The 16784-nt window shown below is 43.8% G+C and overlaps 1 protein-coding gene across 1 annotated transcript in view; it reads left to right on the top strand.

The window, feature by feature from the left end:
• Positions 1–2028: 2028 nt before the first annotated feature.
• LOC141091562 (uncharacterized) overlaps positions 2029–16784 on the top strand; it is a 96965-nt gene continuing 82209 nt past the window's right edge. Inside the window, exon 1 of the mRNA XM_073577227.1 lies at positions 2029–2158. Coding sequence (XP_073433328.1) covers positions 2101–2158 — 58 coding nt within the window. The 5' untranslated portion in view covers positions 2029–2100. The remainder of the gene's footprint in view (positions 2159–16784) is intronic.

Below are 16784 nucleotides of genomic sequence, written 5' to 3'. Positions count from 1 at the left end.
ATGGTATAGCTCCCCACAGGTGAAGCTGTAGCCCCAGGGCAGTGTGTAGGCACAGGTAGTGTAAAGGATGATACCCAGATGTAGCGGTGCTGACGGTGTTGGCGCACAATGACTGGAAGACACCAGGACTTGTAGTTCCAAAGATTTACTCACAGTTCGTGGTACCCACTGGTGCCCGCCTCCGTGCCATGTCCTCCGGGGCAGAGACTCAATCAACCTCCCGGGCAAGTTAGGCTTCTCCTCTCCAACACTCCACCAACATGTACCTTTCCTGAACGACTCCTCTATTGCACCTTTAGTTTGAAGAGCTCCAGCACCGTGGTTCTCTGAAGTTCCTAACAACTCTACTTGTATGACAGACAGCTGTAGCCTGATCAGGGACCTCCTGGATCCCGGTTCTCTATCCGTGTTGCTGTTGTGTCCCAAGTCTTAGATGGGAGTAGTGCATTTACAGCCAACTACTCCACTGGTGTCTGCTGCAGAACCATAAGTGTCCATACAACCTCGGGGACCGGGCCCCGGCCTTGCGCTGAGAACCTATAGGCAGGGTTCCTCTTCCAACCTACAACTCCTCTCTGTTCTCCTACTCTTTCGTTCCGCGCTGTTCCTTCTCTCTCTTATGGAAGCTTAGGTTGCATTTCTACGTCTTTCTCCCTCTCGTCTCTTTCCCGTGCCAGCTGGCTCAGATCACTGAGGCGGCTGCAGCACTCCTTCCTCTCTCCTCTCCTAGGGAGCTCGTTCCACTAAGACCAGTCCTCAGCCTCGCCTGACTGACTGTCTTCCTCCGCCTTGAGCTCCCCTCAGACTGACCTTCTGTCAGACTGCTCTCCCAGACTGATCTGTAATTCTAAACTTTCCCACTCTTTTATATCTAACTCCGCCCTCCTCCCAGCACATCTCGTGTTGCGAAGCAAGGACCCACGAAAGGTGCTCTGCTACCCTCTAAGCATGAAGCCGCAATCTGGTCCATTGCTGAACTATCCTGTGTGTGGGTGCAGGTGTTGGCATGTGGAAAGGAGTTCCCAACTTACCTAGTTGGTGGGGCACTACACCTTAGGAGAAGGTGCAGTACCTCTGTGGCGACTGAGCCTCAGGGGCGCCACATATAGTTGTGTGTCACCAGCATAAAGCTGGTACTGAAAGCCAAATCTGCTGATGGTCTGTCCAATTGGGGCTGTGTAGAGAGAGAAAAGAAGGGGGCCAAGGACTGAGCCCTGAGGTACCCCGACAGCGAGAGGAAGAGGAAATGACGTGGAGCCAGAGAACAAAACACTGAAGGAGCGGTCAGAGAGATAGGAAGAGAACCAGGAGAGAGCAGTGTCCTTAATGCCTAGTGACTGGAGCCTAGAGAGGAGGAGATGGTGGTCAACAGTGTCGAATGCTGCAGATAGGTCAAGAAGAACGAGCAGAGAGTGGTCACCGTTACGTTTTGCTGTCAGAAGGTCATTGGTCACTTTGAGTGCAGTTTCAGTCGAATGCAGGGGGCAGAAGCCAGACTGTGAATGGTCTAGAAGGGAGTGAGTGGAGAGGTAACGGGTAAGGCGCTCCAAATGTTTAGAGATGAAGGGGAGATTGGAGACTGGTCTGTAGTTGTTTGTGCAGGGTCGAGAGCAGGTTTCTTTAGTAATGGAGTAACAATGGCGTGTTTGAAGGAGGATCACCACTGGATCTGCGACAATTGGGAGGCATCCTACTGAAGTCACTGATGGCGTCATCACTGGATCTGGACTGATACCAATGCTCTGATGTCATCAGTCAGTGTAGTGTGTAGGATAACCCTGATCGGTATGACAAGCCGGGCCACCCGCGACCCCGCCCCTTGATGTGACCTCTTTCTGTGCCAAGTAGACGACTGACTTGTGACACATGAGGGAGCATGTGACAGTCCCCGGGATGTCGGAGATATGATGACAGTTTTCACTTCCCCTGTTGGAATCATTGCACAAACTATCGAGCAGATCCGCCCCAGATAAATGTCTCAGTAACGTGGTGTAGCTGCTGACAATGTTCTCACAAACCACTTCCTATCTTATCTGTATAGATCTGGGCTAGCGGAGAGCCCCTCGTACTGCGCTCAGTGCCTCCCAGCGATGAGGCAGCATGCTGCCCGCTCCTGCCACTGCCCTCAGCATGCTCCTGTGTGTGCTGCTGTTCACAGGTAAGGAGACCGTCAGTAAGGAGGTCACAGCAATGTTTCATTGCACAGGATGGATGTTCTTCAGATGTAGCAGATTTGGATTTGTCATTGTCCTCTACGAAGGTATAATGTAGTGCACGCTGATTAGTCAGTGAGCAGCGAGATTTACCTGCAGTCGTATGTAAAGTCACAGAGGATGTGTCATTATTATATCACTATACCTGCTGGAATGTGATGCAGGATACGGAGCCTTCAGGTTGTAGAGTTTTCACCACAGTGGTACGAAAGTCGCAAAAGGTCATAAAACGGCACATATGACACAAACTCAGTCATTCTAGAGGGTACCTGCGCATGGAAGCTGGGAGTAACAATCATGGGGATTCCACAGAATACTGATCTCTGAACTCTTCCTGAGGTAAAACATTAGTATTGTTGTTTCTAAATGACTATGAGCTAGTTTTCTTAGCATTATTTGAGGTCTGCATTTTTTTGTTCTTTAGGCCATTTCTCATTTTCTGAAAATAAATACAAATTTTATTGCTTGGAAATTCGGAGACATGTGGTCAGAAGTTTATAGAATAAAAGAGCAATTTACATTTTACTCAAAAATATACGATGTACAATACAAAATAATATTGTGGCACCGTGTTAGCCAGAAAAATAGATGTAAATACTTATGTCCCCCAAAAATTGAGAAAAGTATTCAAGGAGTGATACCTTTATGGGCTAACCAGAGAAATTATATTTGCAAGCTTTCAGGACTCAGAAGGCCCCTTCATCAGGCTAGATTACAAGTCTCTTCTCAGTAATTCACTTGTAATCCAGCCTGATGAAGGGGCCTTCTGAGCCCTGAAAGCTTGCAAATATAATTTCTCTGGTTAGCCCATAAAGGTTTCACTCCTTGAATACTTCTCTCAATTTTTGGGGGGACATAAGTATTTACATTTTACTCAAAAATATAAAGAGAAAAATCAGACAAACTGAACATTTTGCCAGAGCTGTATTTAATGCACAGTGTTTTTATTTACTCTCTGTAGGGCGGTATTATTTAATTTTTGTATGGTGCTATTATTTAGTCTCTATAGGATTTTATTATTTAGTCTATTTATGGCGTTATTACTTATTTAATGTATAGTGCTAATATTTATCCTCTGAATAGTAGTATCATTTACTCTTTGTATGGTAGTATTATCTATTTTATGCATTGTATTTTGATTTATTCTCTGCAGGGCGGTATAATTTATTTTATGTATAGTAGCATTATTTCCTCTTTGTATGGTGGTATTATTTATTCTACATGTATTATTATTTATGTCATGTATAGAGGTTTTATTTACTCTCTGCATGGTGGCATTATTTCATTTCTGTATGGTGGTATTATTCTCCATAGAAACTAATACAGAACATATCATTATATCACTATGACAGGTGAGGAATGACTGACTCAAATCTCAGGATATATATATATATCTCAGGATATATAATCACCTCTTGTGCCAGCGCCATTCCCACTCGCTCGCCCCAGGGCTCTTATTAAGTGTTGTGACACATGACGCCGGCGCCCAATCAACGCTGACATCACTAGCACCGCCTATGGACAAATCGATCATGAAGCGGAAGTCCAGGCTGCAGCCGATCCACCCGTGGCTGTTAACATGTCTGACAGCGGCATTTAACATGATCGTGCCGAAAGCGCGTCGCTAACTCTGCCCAATAACGAACCTGTCACATGATCGTGAGATGCCTAGACATGTTTGGTGTCTATGAGCTCGTAATGACCTGGAGAATCATAATGGCGGGGCAGTTTTAGCATTTGGTGATCATGTTAAAAAAATAAGTAAATAAATAATTGTGGAATTGCACTTTTTTTGCAATTTCACCGCAGTTGGAATTTTTTTTTTCCGTTTTCCAGCACATGACATGGTAAAACCAGTTCAAAAGTACAACCTGTTCCACAAAAAAACAAGCCCTCACATGGCCATATTTCAGGAAAAGTACAAAAGTTATGGCTTTGGGAAGAAAGGGAGCGAAAAACAAAAATGAAAAAAAACAAAACAGAAAATGTCCCGGAGGTGAAGGGGTTAAGTTGTGGAATATGTTGCAGTTTTTTGTGCCAAATTCATCAAGATGGAGCACACAGTTCATGAATTTTGCCAAAGTTAAAAAAAATTATGTTTTTTTTTCTGTTTTTAACCATTTTTGCAACTTTTTTAGGGCAAAAAGATGCATGTGTTTGCAAAAAGTGTTGCAAAAATTGCATCTAAAAATAAAAAAAAAATTCTGCAACACATAAAAACCCTCCAGGGGGAGACTAGAGCACATTTGCGACAGATTTTGTGACTTTTTTAAAAATTCACAAATGATGAATAAGGCAAAAACATGTGGAAGCTCTAAAACACACAAACAGTAATGGACTAAAAAAAAATAATATACATAAAATAGAGGCACAAATGATTAAAAGAATTTGGTGTAAACAAAAAAGGCAAAAAACACCAAAAGATCGACACAAAACAGGAGCAAATGCAATAATGGATCAGATCCTCAGTCTTTAAACGGTATAATTAGGTAAGCGATGTTTGGTGTTATTTAAGCACTGCAGTAGTAACTGGGCTCGTTATTTTGATATTATTTGGAGTGTATGGTGATATTTGGCCTTTTTATAGAAGTATTTACGCTTTATAAAGAGGCATTAATTAAGAGATGTACTATGTCAGCGCTCTGGTATTATTTCAGTACACTATGGTGATAATTTTTAGGCATTATTTGATTTTTTTTTTAGGTTTTGTATGGCGTATACATTTTTTTCTTTTGTTATATCATTTAAGCTGTGTATGGTGGTATTATTTAGCACTGTAGCATTTTGGTGATATTATTTGGAGTGTATGGTGGCATTATTTGCCTTTATACTGAGGCATTAATTAAGAGACGTGCTATGTCAGCGCTCTGGTATTATTTCAGTGCCGTATGTTGATTATTTTTAGGCATTATTAGATGTTATTTTTTTAGGCTTCATATGGTGTATACATTTTTGTTTGGTTATATAATTTATGCTGTGTATGGTGGTATGTAGGGTTAACCCCTTATTGACCGCTGATACGCCTTTTAACAGCGGCAGTTAAGAGGCCTTAGGCCTGAGTCACACTAGCGATTAAATCGGACGAATGCAATGCGATAAAAAATCGCATTGCATTCGTCCCAATGTTATTCTATGGTGCTGCTCCCATCATGCGTTTTTTTATCGGATTCGGTCCTCAGACCGAGACAATTGCAGCATGCTGCGATTGTCACCGATTTTCAGATCGGATTCGCCAATGCAAGTCTATGGATGCGATTAAAAATCGCATTGAAAACGCACCACACGTGTGACTTGCGATTAAATCGCAAGACTTCTCCAGGTCAACAAGAAAAAGCATCAGGCATTGGATGTCAATTTGATGCTTAGATGCGAATAAAATCGGTTCATCCCCGGAAAATGGGATGACAGACAGATCCCTGGACAAGAAATCTGTGTGCGATTTCGTACCGTTAAAATCGGACCGATTTTTTAATGGTTGTGTGTGACTCCAGCCTTATTCCTCAGCGCCGTCGCTGAGCAATAATGGTATAACACCCTACAGCATCAGAAAATCTCCGAGAACATCCGGAGAACATGATTCAGGTCAGTTTTTACCATCCCCAGTCTTTGTGAACGCCGTTATTCAACAAATAACAGCGATCGCAAAAAAAAGTCTAATTTCCCATTCATTCCTCTCTCCTCTGATATGATCTAGCATACCAGAGGAGAGAGAAATTAAAAAAAAAAAGTAAATAAAACTACCCTTAGTTAGATAAAAATAAAATATGTTGGAAGGGTTATGGTCAGGAGGATAATTCTTGGGTCTCTGCCTCCGATATTCATGCCAATAGATTGGTTCGTGCTTTTCACCGGGCCCATCCTGATCGGCCTGGTGGCATAGATGAGGGTTAGGTGACCCCCTCCTTAAGGGGGGGTACTGTTGTGAGTTCATTCTCTGGTTCACCAGTTGTGAGTTCTCCTTCCAGACTCCCTCTGGTGGTGACAGGAGGTAGAGAGGCTGATTTGATCAGTGTAGATCTGTCACCTGAGAATGAGGATGACGATTGGATCTCAGGAGTCTCAGATTGGATTTAAGACAGCCGACATCCTATTCAGTTGCTGGTGATTCCTTCTGGCTTGTCAGCTCTTGGTTTTCAGCTCTGTTCCAGTCATCTAAAGCTAAGCTTTTCTGCTAATGTTCACACTTGATTTTGTTGCTCTATTCAGTTTTTTGGTGTGGTCAGCCAGCCCCTGCTGGGGGCTGTGCTGAATTTCCACTCTTATTTATCAGTATTTTGCCAAATGGCTTTTTGTCCCTTACTAGTTCAGTCTCTTTTTGCTCTGTCTCAGAATATTTCAGAGTGCTGATATAGTGGGAGAAGTCTAGTGACTTCAGGGTTAATTTTGCTATCAGAAGTGTTGGACATGATTTTTGTAGGGTTTTTTGCAGGTTGCAGACAGTGTCTTTCCTTTCCTCTCCTGTCTAGTTAGTTTGGGCCCCATCATTTGCTCAGCCTATTTTCCTGCTTGTGTTTGTGCCTTCATCTTGTTTCACCATCAATACATGTGTGGGGGCTATCTATTCCTTTGGGGTCTGCTCTGGGGCAGTTAGTTTTCCTTTTTCTTGCTTTAGGCTTATTTAGTCCTCCGGCCGTGACGAGGCGTCTAGAAACATCGTAGGCACGCACCACGGCTACTGCTAGTTGTGTGGTAAGATCAGGGATCTGCAACCTGCATAGTTACCAACCTCTCTGTTTTCTGTGACTTAGCTTGTTTTGCTTTTTTCTCCTCGGTGACCCATTCATAACAAAAATATATATAAATGTAAAATGTATTTTTTTCCATAAGGGTTAGGGTTGAGGCAAGGGTTATGGTTAGGATTGTGGTTAGAGCTAGGGTTAGGGATTGGCTAGGGTAAGGGTCGGGGCTAGGAACAAGGTTGGGGTTAGGGTTGTGTTAGGGTTATTGTGGTATTGGGGTCAGGGTTATGATTGTGGTTAGGGTTGGGATTACGGTTAGGGTTGGAATTAGGGTTAGGGGTGTGTTGGGGTTAGGGTTGTGCTTAGGGTTATGGTTGTCGTTAGGGTTGGGATTAGGGTTATGGGTGTGTTGGGGTTAGGGCTGTGTTGGGGTTGGAGTTATAATTGTTTAGGTACATTAGGGTGTCTCCAAACGTGACATGGTGCCCGTCATTGAATCCAGCCAGTTTTGCGCTGAAAAAGTCAAATGATGCTCCCTCCCTTCTGAGCTCTGCCATTCACCCAAACAGTGGCTTTCCCCCACATACGGGGTATCAGTGTACTCAGGAGAAATTGCTCAACAAATTCTGTGGTCTATTTTCTCCTGATACCCTTGTGAAAATAAGAAGTTTGGGTCTAAAGTAAATTTTGCTTTAGCTCTCGTGAAGCACCTGAAGGGTTAATATACTTCTTGAATGTGGTTTTGAGCAGCTTGAGGGGTTCACTTTTTGGAATGGTGTAACTTTTGGGTATTTTCTGTGATATTGACCCCTCAAACTCACTTCAAATATGAGATGGTCCCTAACAAAAATGGTTCTATAAAATTTGTTGGAAAAATGAGAAATCGCTCCTACAGTGTGCTGATGTAAAGTAGACATGTGGGAAATGTTATTTAATAACTATTTTGTGCAATATGGCTCTCTGGTTTTAAGGGCACAAAAATTAAAAGTTTTAAAATGGCAAAATTTTCAACATTTTTGCCAAATTTCAATTTATTTCATAAATAAATGCAAGTCATATCAAATAAATTTTAATACTAACATGAAGTACAATATGTCATGAAAAAAACATTCTCAGAATCAATGGAATCAGTTGAAGTGTTCCAGAGCTATAACCTCATAAAGTGAGAGTGGTCAGAAAAGTAAACATTGGCTCGGTCACTAAGGGGTTAAATTGGCTTGTTATGTTGATATTATTTGGAGTGTGTATGGTGTGTAGGGATTAGGCAGCGTTCACACAAGCACTGGATTCTCGACTCAAAGCCACGTGAAGTTTATTTCCTCAGGTTGCACAGCACCAAAAAACAAAACCATAAGCTCAAACTCTCTAGCCTTGTCCAGGCGCTAACAAAGCAAAATAGACCCTGGCTAATCATGCACGGCTGAGCTAGCCCTAGTTTGGTCAAACAAAACGTCTATTGTCCATAGCAACCACTGAGACTTTATGTTTGGTCTACACGGCCTGTGCAGACTCTCCTCAGAGAGATCCTGGCTTGTCTCTCTCTCTCCAGCTCCATGACACATCCAGTCTGGTCAGCTTCTCCCAGCTGACTGACTAAGGTGAACACATAGCCTGGTTATATGCAGAGACAGCCAGGTGTACCTAATCAGAACTTGTAGAGCTGGGATTTAACACTAGCCTATCTAGCTTTGCTATTCATCTCCCACAAAAGACGGGGGCTGAGCACATCTGCAAACACACAGAGCCTACAGGGTTTTAAGGTGACCCAGGCTCAGGCTTGTAGATACAAGAGTGACCTAGTAATGCCAAAAACTTTGCCCCTACTTTTAGGTATTGATCAAGTGACGGAGGTCACAGGTGGGAGGATTTCCGGCGCGATTGCCGGAATTGCATGTTAAATGCCGCAGTCAGAGTTTGACGCTGAACTGAGAAGCAGCAAGAATCTGACATCAGACAAAGTTCCTTTTCCAAAACTCCAGCAATTGTCTCCTAACATCCCTGTTGTTCATAGACTGCGGTAAAAAAAGACTGAAAGCTGCACAATGGTAAATGTGGAACACAGAGAAACACGGTACAACAAACGTGAAAAAATACTCTGCTGTAAAAAAAATTCCAACAATGAACAGCAAGTGCTAGTAAAAAGATGATAACATATAAGTATAACAAATAAGTCTTTGGGAGGTTTCCACACCTCCCATGTGGGCCATGCACGTATAAAGCCGTCTCACACAGCATGCCCACATCAGACATTACCTCTCTGAACCCTGCTCATATAGGTACTGTTCACATGGTTAGGTTTTAAATACATTGGATAGGACTGCTCTGAGCAGTATACCTTGGCGTTGGTAGTGTGGCTTAGCGTACATTTTTTGCAAAAAAAAACCGTATCAACTAAATACCCTGTTTTGTTATCATCTTTTTACTAGCACTTGCTGTTCATTGTTGGAATTTTTTTTACAGCAGAGTATTTTTTCACGTTTGCTGTACCGTGTTTCTCTGTGTCCCAGTTTCTTGGTGGTGTGAACACTGTCTTACCGACTTGTTCACTGTATGTGCATGGCCCATGTGTTCGTTTTTATTACAATGGTAAATGTGTCTCATGTCCTGACTTTTCTGAGGTATGTGGTCTACCAATGTCTGGATGAAATATTCAAGGTCTTCCCCAAAAGAGAGACGTTCTCTGGATGGAGCAGATAGTATTCTATCCTCTTTATATAACACTCAACATTGATAGCACCTCTCATGAGTCAGCTTCCCCTGCCATAAGCACTAAAATCTCCCATACATCAGAGATGTGAGCTTTGCGCTGATAAGAAGCTGGAAGGTTCCTCTACTCGATAACTAGCTAGATGGTCCCTCTCCTCGATAACAAGCTGAATGGTCCATTTCCTAGATAATAAATTGGATGGTCCGTCTCCTCGATAACAAGCTAGATAGTCCTTCTCAATAACAAGCTGGATGGTCCATCTCCTAGATAACAAATTGGATGGTCCATCTCCTCGATAACATGCTAGATGGTCCCTCTCCTCAATAACAAGCTGGATGGTCCATCTCCTCAGTAACAAGCTGGATGGTCCATCTCCTCAATAACAAGCTGGATGGTCCATCTCCTAGATAACAAATTGGATGGTCCGTCTCCTCGATAGCAAGCTAGATGGTCCCTCTCCTCAATAACAAGCTGGATGGTCCATCTCCTCAATAACAAGCTAGATAGTCCTTCTCCTCAATAACAAGCTGGATGGTCCATCTCCTAGATAACAAATTGGATGGTCCGTCTCCTCGATAACAAGCTAGATGGTCCCTCTCCTCAATAACAAGTTGGAAGATCCATCTCCTCAATAACAAGCTGGATTATACGTTTCCTCTTGAGTCCACAGGACACGGCATTCGTGGTTTTCATGATGAATTTCACACTTTGATTTATCTGAAAACAGAACAATTTTCCATTTTACTTCTGTCTATCATAAATGAAATTTGACCCAGAGAAGATGACAGTGTTTCTAGATTGTGTTGCTATATGGCTTCTTCTTTACATAATGGAGCTTTAACTAGGAGTGTGGATTGTACGGTGAACTGTGCTCACTTAAAATGTTTTCTGAAAGTAATCCTGAGCCCATGCAGCTTAGCAACTTTTGTGAAATTGGGGTTCTATGTATTGAATGTGGCTCTGGAACTGTAATTATAAACTGAGCTAGGCTCCGTTGCTATATGTGTAATCTGAGATTGGTTATGATGCTGTATTTATATACTGATGTTGGCTTTGGTCCTGTATTTATGTACTGAAGTTGGTTCTGGTGCCGAGCTTTTTACCAGTAGTCTAAATGTGTTTTAGCTTGGTTTTTGGTATAGTATTAATGTACTGATCTTGTTTCTGGTACTGTATTTGTGTACTTTCTATTCTTTTACTGTGTTTATGTACTAATCTTAATTCTTGAACTGTGTTTATAAATTGAGCTTGTTCGTGTTGCAGTATTTATACACTTTCTTTGTTCTGGTGCTGTAATTATGTTCTGAACATGGTTCTATTACTGAATTACTGCTCTAGTGTTTTTAGTGAATTTGGTAAATGGATGAAAAGATGCGCTGAATGTACAACTTTTAGAAAACTGATAAGAGAATAATGTATTAATATTGGTGTCCCATATACAAGACCCTCATTATTACCTAGAATGGAGAAGGCAGCTAGGGGTCTCTCTCACATCAACGCATTTCAGGCTGTTGTGTAAATACTTCAGTTCTCCTGTATCAGCAATGCAGGAAAATAGAACATAAACTTCCAGCTCCACAAAGTGGCAAAGTGTTAGCACTTTTCTGTAACTCTTAGTCGCTGTGTAGACGAATATAAATCTTTGCTTGCTGTCAGTAAATAACACTCTGGTTCAGAGGCTGTAAACATGAACATGGCCGGTCCTGCTCTCTAATACAAAGAAAATACAGTTGTGTCCCACCTAGGCAATGCTCTGTGGACTGGCAGCTTGGATTGCAGACTGATACATCGTAGCACGCTAGCAGAAAGATTTGCACTACAGATATATTTAGCTCACAGAGCATTGTCTAGACTGGAGAGTGCAGGTAATTTTGGTGTTTGTTTCCACCATGCTGTATGGCATTGTGTAGCTGCGACCGATCACTGTCTTATGGTTTGACACATATGTGGGTGTCGCTGAGCTCAACCTTGCAGTGCGGACATAAGTGCAGTGGTATACCGCAGCTCTCTGCTCTCATCCTCTTAAAATTCTATTATTTCTCTAATGAAGAACATTCTCATTTAACCCATTCAGGACTGACCTTTTTGACTTTGAGGACCAGGTGATTATTTTTATTATTTTTTGCTTTTGCACTGTGGCATATAATAATAATAATAATAATAATAATAATAATAATAATTTTATTTCTATAGCGCCGACATATTCCGCAGCACTTAACATTTCAGAGGGGATTTGTACAGACAATAGACATTACAGCATAACAATAATCACATAGATTATAACAGATACCAAGAGGAGTGAGGGCCCTGCTCGCAAGCTTACAGTCTATGAGGCATTTAGAGATTTGTACACTTTGCGTTTCTGCATCGGCGGTACCTGAGAACGAAACCGCTCTGTCGGTACCTGAACCTGAAGCCGCTCCAGTGTTACCTGAGCCTGGAGCTGCTCTAGTGGTACCTGAACCTGAAGCCGCTCCAGTGGTACCTGAGCTTGGAGCTTCACAGGTGGTACCTGAACCTGAAGCCGCTCCAGTGTTACCTGAGCCTGGAGCTGCTCTAGTGGTACCAGAACCTGAAGCCGCTCCAGTGGTACCTGAGCTTGGAGCTTCACAGGTGGTACCTGAACCTGAAGCCGCTCCAGTGGTACCTGAGCTTGGAGCTTCACAGGTGGTACCTGAGCCTGGAGCTGCTCTAGTGGTACCTGAGCCTGGACCTTTACAGGTGGTACCTGAACCTGAAGCCGCTCCAGTGGTACCTGAGCTTGGAGCTTCACAGGTGGTACCTGAACCTGGAGCTGCTCTAGTGGTACCTGAGCCTGGACCTTTACAGGTGGTACCTGAACCTGAAGCCGCTCCAGTGGTACCTGAGCTTGGAGCTTCACAGGTGGTACCTGAGCCTGGAGCTGCTCTAGTGGTACCTGAGCCTGGAGCTGCTCTAGTGGTACCTGAGCCTGGAACTGCTCCAGTGGTACCTGAGCCTGGAGCTTTACAGGTGGTACCTGAACCTGAAGCCGCTCCAGTGGTACCTGAGCTTGGAGCTTCACAGGTGGTACCTGAACCTGAAGCCGCTCCAGTGGTACCTGAGCTTGGAGCTTCACAGGTGGTACCTGAGCCTGGAGCTGCTCTAGTGGTACCTGAGCCTGGAGCTGCTCCAGTGGTACCTGAGCCTGGAGCTTTACAGGTGGTACCTGAACCTGAAGCCGCTCCAGTGGTACCTGAGCTTGGAGCTTCACAGGTGTTACCTGAACCTGAAGCCGCTCCAGTGGTACCTGAGCTTGGAGCTTCACAGGTGGTACCTGAGCTTGGAGCTTCACAGGTGGTACCTGAGCCTGGAGCTGCTCCAGTGGTACCTGAGCCTGGAGCTTTACAGGTGGTACCTGAACCTGAAGCCGCTCCAGTGGTACCTGAGCTTGGAGCTTCACAGGTGGTACCTGAACCTGAAGCGCTCCAGTGGTACCTGAGCTTGGAGCTTCACAGGTGGTACCTGAGCCTGGAGCTGCTCTAGTGGTACCTGAGCCTGGAGCTTCACAGGTGGAACCTGAACCTGAAGCCTCTCCAGTGGTACCTGAGCTTGGAGCTTCACAGGTGGTACCTGAGCCTGGAGCTGCTCCAGTGGTACCTGAGTCTGAAGCTTCACAGATGGTACCTGAACCTGAAGCTGCTTCGGTGGTACCTGGACCAAAATCCACACTATCTGTACCAGAATGTCTTGCCAGTGACTCTCAGTCCATCTCCATCACTGCGATTCCTGACCCTTGGGGTCAGCTACTGCAGTACTTGGTTCTGCCCAGAAGTGGTACCAGGTGGCTACCTGCAGCGCAAGCCTAACTTCGCAGTAAGGAGCTCTAGTGTACTCCAGAGAGCCGCTTCGCCATGCCACGCCAAGATAATCCTGGATCATGGCACAATGGGTCCACGATCCACGTGTGTGATAAAATCAAAAATTGAACTGTGATGTCATCTAATTCTTACTTATTTAGTAAAAATATCAAAATGATGCCCATACATCATATGGTCTCACCCAATCATCACAACCCAAATAATAAGGATAAAGACATCAAATTATTTAAGCTGAACTGTGAAAGGTAAAGTTGCTCATTTACAAAAAAAATGAAATAATCATTTATATTTATCACAATTTTGGAAACATCTTTTTCTTTGTTAGGAAGTTATAAGGGTTAAAAGTTGACCAGCGATTTCTCATTTTTCCAACAAAATTTACACAACCATTTTTTTTAGGGACCACCTCACATTTGAACTGAGTTTGAGAGGTCAATATAACAGAAAATACCCAAAAGTGACACCATTCTAAAAACTGCACCCCTCGAAGTGCTCAAAACCACATTCAAGAAGTTTATTAACACTTCAGGTGCTTCATGAGAACTAAAGCAATGCGGAAGGAAAAAGTGAACGTTTTACTTTTTTCGCAAAAAATTTAATTTGGAAGCAAACTTTTTTATTTTCACAAGGGTATCGGGAGAAAATGGACCACAAAATTTGTTTAGTAATTTCTCCTGAGTACACCTAAACCCAGTATGTGGGGGAAAGCCACTGTTTGGGTGCATGGCAGGGCTCAGAAGGGAAGGAGCACCGTTTAACTTTTTGAACGCAAAATTGGCTGGAATCAATGGCGGCGCCATGTCACGTTTGGAGACCCCTGGTGTACCTAAACAATTCTAATTCCAACTCTAACACAGCCCTAACCCTAATCCCAACCCTAACCACAACCATAACCCTAACCCCAACCCTAACCCCAACACACGCCTAACCCTAATCCCAACCCTAACCACAACCACAACCCTGACCCTAATACCACCCTAACCCCAACCCTAACCCTAGCCCAACACTAGCCACAGCTCTAAAACTAACCCTAGCTCTAACCCCAACTTTGTTCCTAGCCCCAACCCAAATGTAAAAAGAGAAAATGAACCAAAAAATGTGTTGTGCAATTTCTCTTGAGTACGCTGATACCCCATCTGTGGGGGAAATCCACTGTTTGGGCGATGGCAGGGCTCAGAAGGGAGGGAGCAACATTTGACTTTTTGAACCCAAAATTGGTTGGAATCAATGGTGGCACCATGTCATGTTTGGAGACCCCTGATGTACCTAAACAGTGGAACCCCGCCAATACTAACTCCAACCCTAACACAGCCCTAACCCCAGCACACTCATAACCCTAATCCCAATGCTAACAATAACCCTAACCACAACCCTAACTTCAACACAACCCTAACCCTAGTCCCAGCCCTGACACTAGCCCCAGCCCTAACCCTAGCTATAACCCCAACTATAACCCCAACCCTAACCCTAGCCCCAACCCTAACCGTAGCCCAACTCTAACCCAAGCTATAACCCCAACCATAACCCTAACCCTAGCCCCAACCCTAACCCCAATCCTAATCCTAGCCCAACCCTAATCCTAGCCCAAACCTAACCGTAGCTATAATCCCAACTATAAGCCGTTCAACCCCAACCCTACCCTTAATGGAAAAATGGAAATAAATCCAATTTTTTTTATTTTATTATTTTTGCATAACTAAGGGGGTTCATAAAGGGGGGTGGTTTACTATCTTTTTTTATTTTGATCACTGTGATAAGGTCTATCACAGTGATCAAAATGAACCAATGATAAAAATCTATTGTTACCGGATGCCTGCCGGCAGATCTCGGTGGGCGCACTGCACATGCGCCCGCCATTTTTTTCACGGAAGAAGACACCGAGGGCCGGGGTACACAGCCAGAGGGACTGGGGGATATAGCATGTATCAGGGGGGCTCGGGGGACCCCATTTAATCTCCTCTGATGTGCTAGATCATATCCGAAGAGAGAGAAATAAATGGTAAATATGACTTTTTTTTGCGGTTGCCGCTATTCTTTGAATAAAAGTGATCACAAACAACACTGCGATCACCGTTAAATCTATATATTTAAACCTGATAGGTACTTTTTACTTACCTCATTATTGCACTTTTGCACGTAACCACCAGATGGAGTCACAGTATCTAACATGTGCCTGTTTTGTCTACATTCTAGCATGATTTACATAGATTTTTGTATTGTTTGATTGAAATACCTATCATCTTATCCCAATAGTTATAAACTCATGCATACACTTTTGTGTGTATATGATTGACCACTTCTATCTCTGGAAAAACAATCTCCTTTTAAACTTAGTTTTTATGATATGTCTGTATGTTATTATTGCTATTTAATAAAGATGAATTATATTTTATTAGTTTTTTCTGGTTAGTTTAAAAAATTTTTGGTATTTATTCTGTAATCAAAACTCCCGTACAATATTGTCACCCCGTCTTGTGGTATACTGGCAACTGACTAGTTGCACAACACTAACAAAATTAAGGTGGGAGCGTTGCTCAGGCACCTCCTTACTGGGGAGCGTGCCTTATATATTGATGCCTCCCAGCTATTGGCTGAGGAATTTCCAAAGTAGGCTTGTTGCCCCTTTGAGGGGGCTTTACACATAGCGATATCGCTAGCAATTTCGCTAAAGCGTCACCGATTTTGTGACGCAGCAGCGATATTGCTACATGTGATACCTCCGACCGGCTCCCCCGCTGGCTATCGCTGATCGCGCGAGAACGTCCTGGGCCGTTTCTCATCGGCGGCTTCCTGCTGGGCTTCCTACTGGCGCCGACGAGCGACGCGTGGATGCGGGCGGAGGACGTCATCATCGCCGCGTCTGACAGGTAAGTAACGACCGCTGTTGTGTCGCTGCTGAGATCTGCCTGTTTGACAGCTCACTAGCGACCATTTAGCGATGCACCAGCGATCCTGACCGGGTCGTATCGTGGTCGGGATCGCTGCTGCATCGCTAAATGTAATGGGGCCCTAAAGAATTGGAGAGCATGCACTAGGTACACCGCTAGCAACATGCGAAGGCCCAGGAAGCCACAGCAGGGAATGTGAACACAGCCGCACAGCTGGGGCGGTGGGTTTGTTGGCGTCCCTGCTGGGAGGAGGGACAAGGACATTGGTGTTACAGATTTTCTGGTTTTGTACCTAGTATGAGAAGGAGTTAAGGATTGTGTAGCCTCCAACCTTTTTTGAGGATGCAGCTCATATGCGGATTGATGTGTCTCCAAGATTACAGACAACACGCGTACCCATTGTAGTCTGATACTGCAGCCATGTCTTCCTCTGACTTTGTTACATCTGCCTCCTCTTT

This window comes from Dendrobates tinctorius, unplaced genomic scaffold, assembly GCF_039654945.1.
Source record: "Dendrobates tinctorius isolate UK_male_01 unplaced genomic scaffold, ASM3965494v1 ptg000054l, whole genome shotgun sequence".
Taxonomy (NCBI): domain Eukaryota; kingdom Metazoa; phylum Chordata; class Amphibia; order Anura; family Dendrobatidae; genus Dendrobates; species Dendrobates tinctorius.
This window is presented reverse-complemented; position numbering and strand designations above follow the sequence as displayed.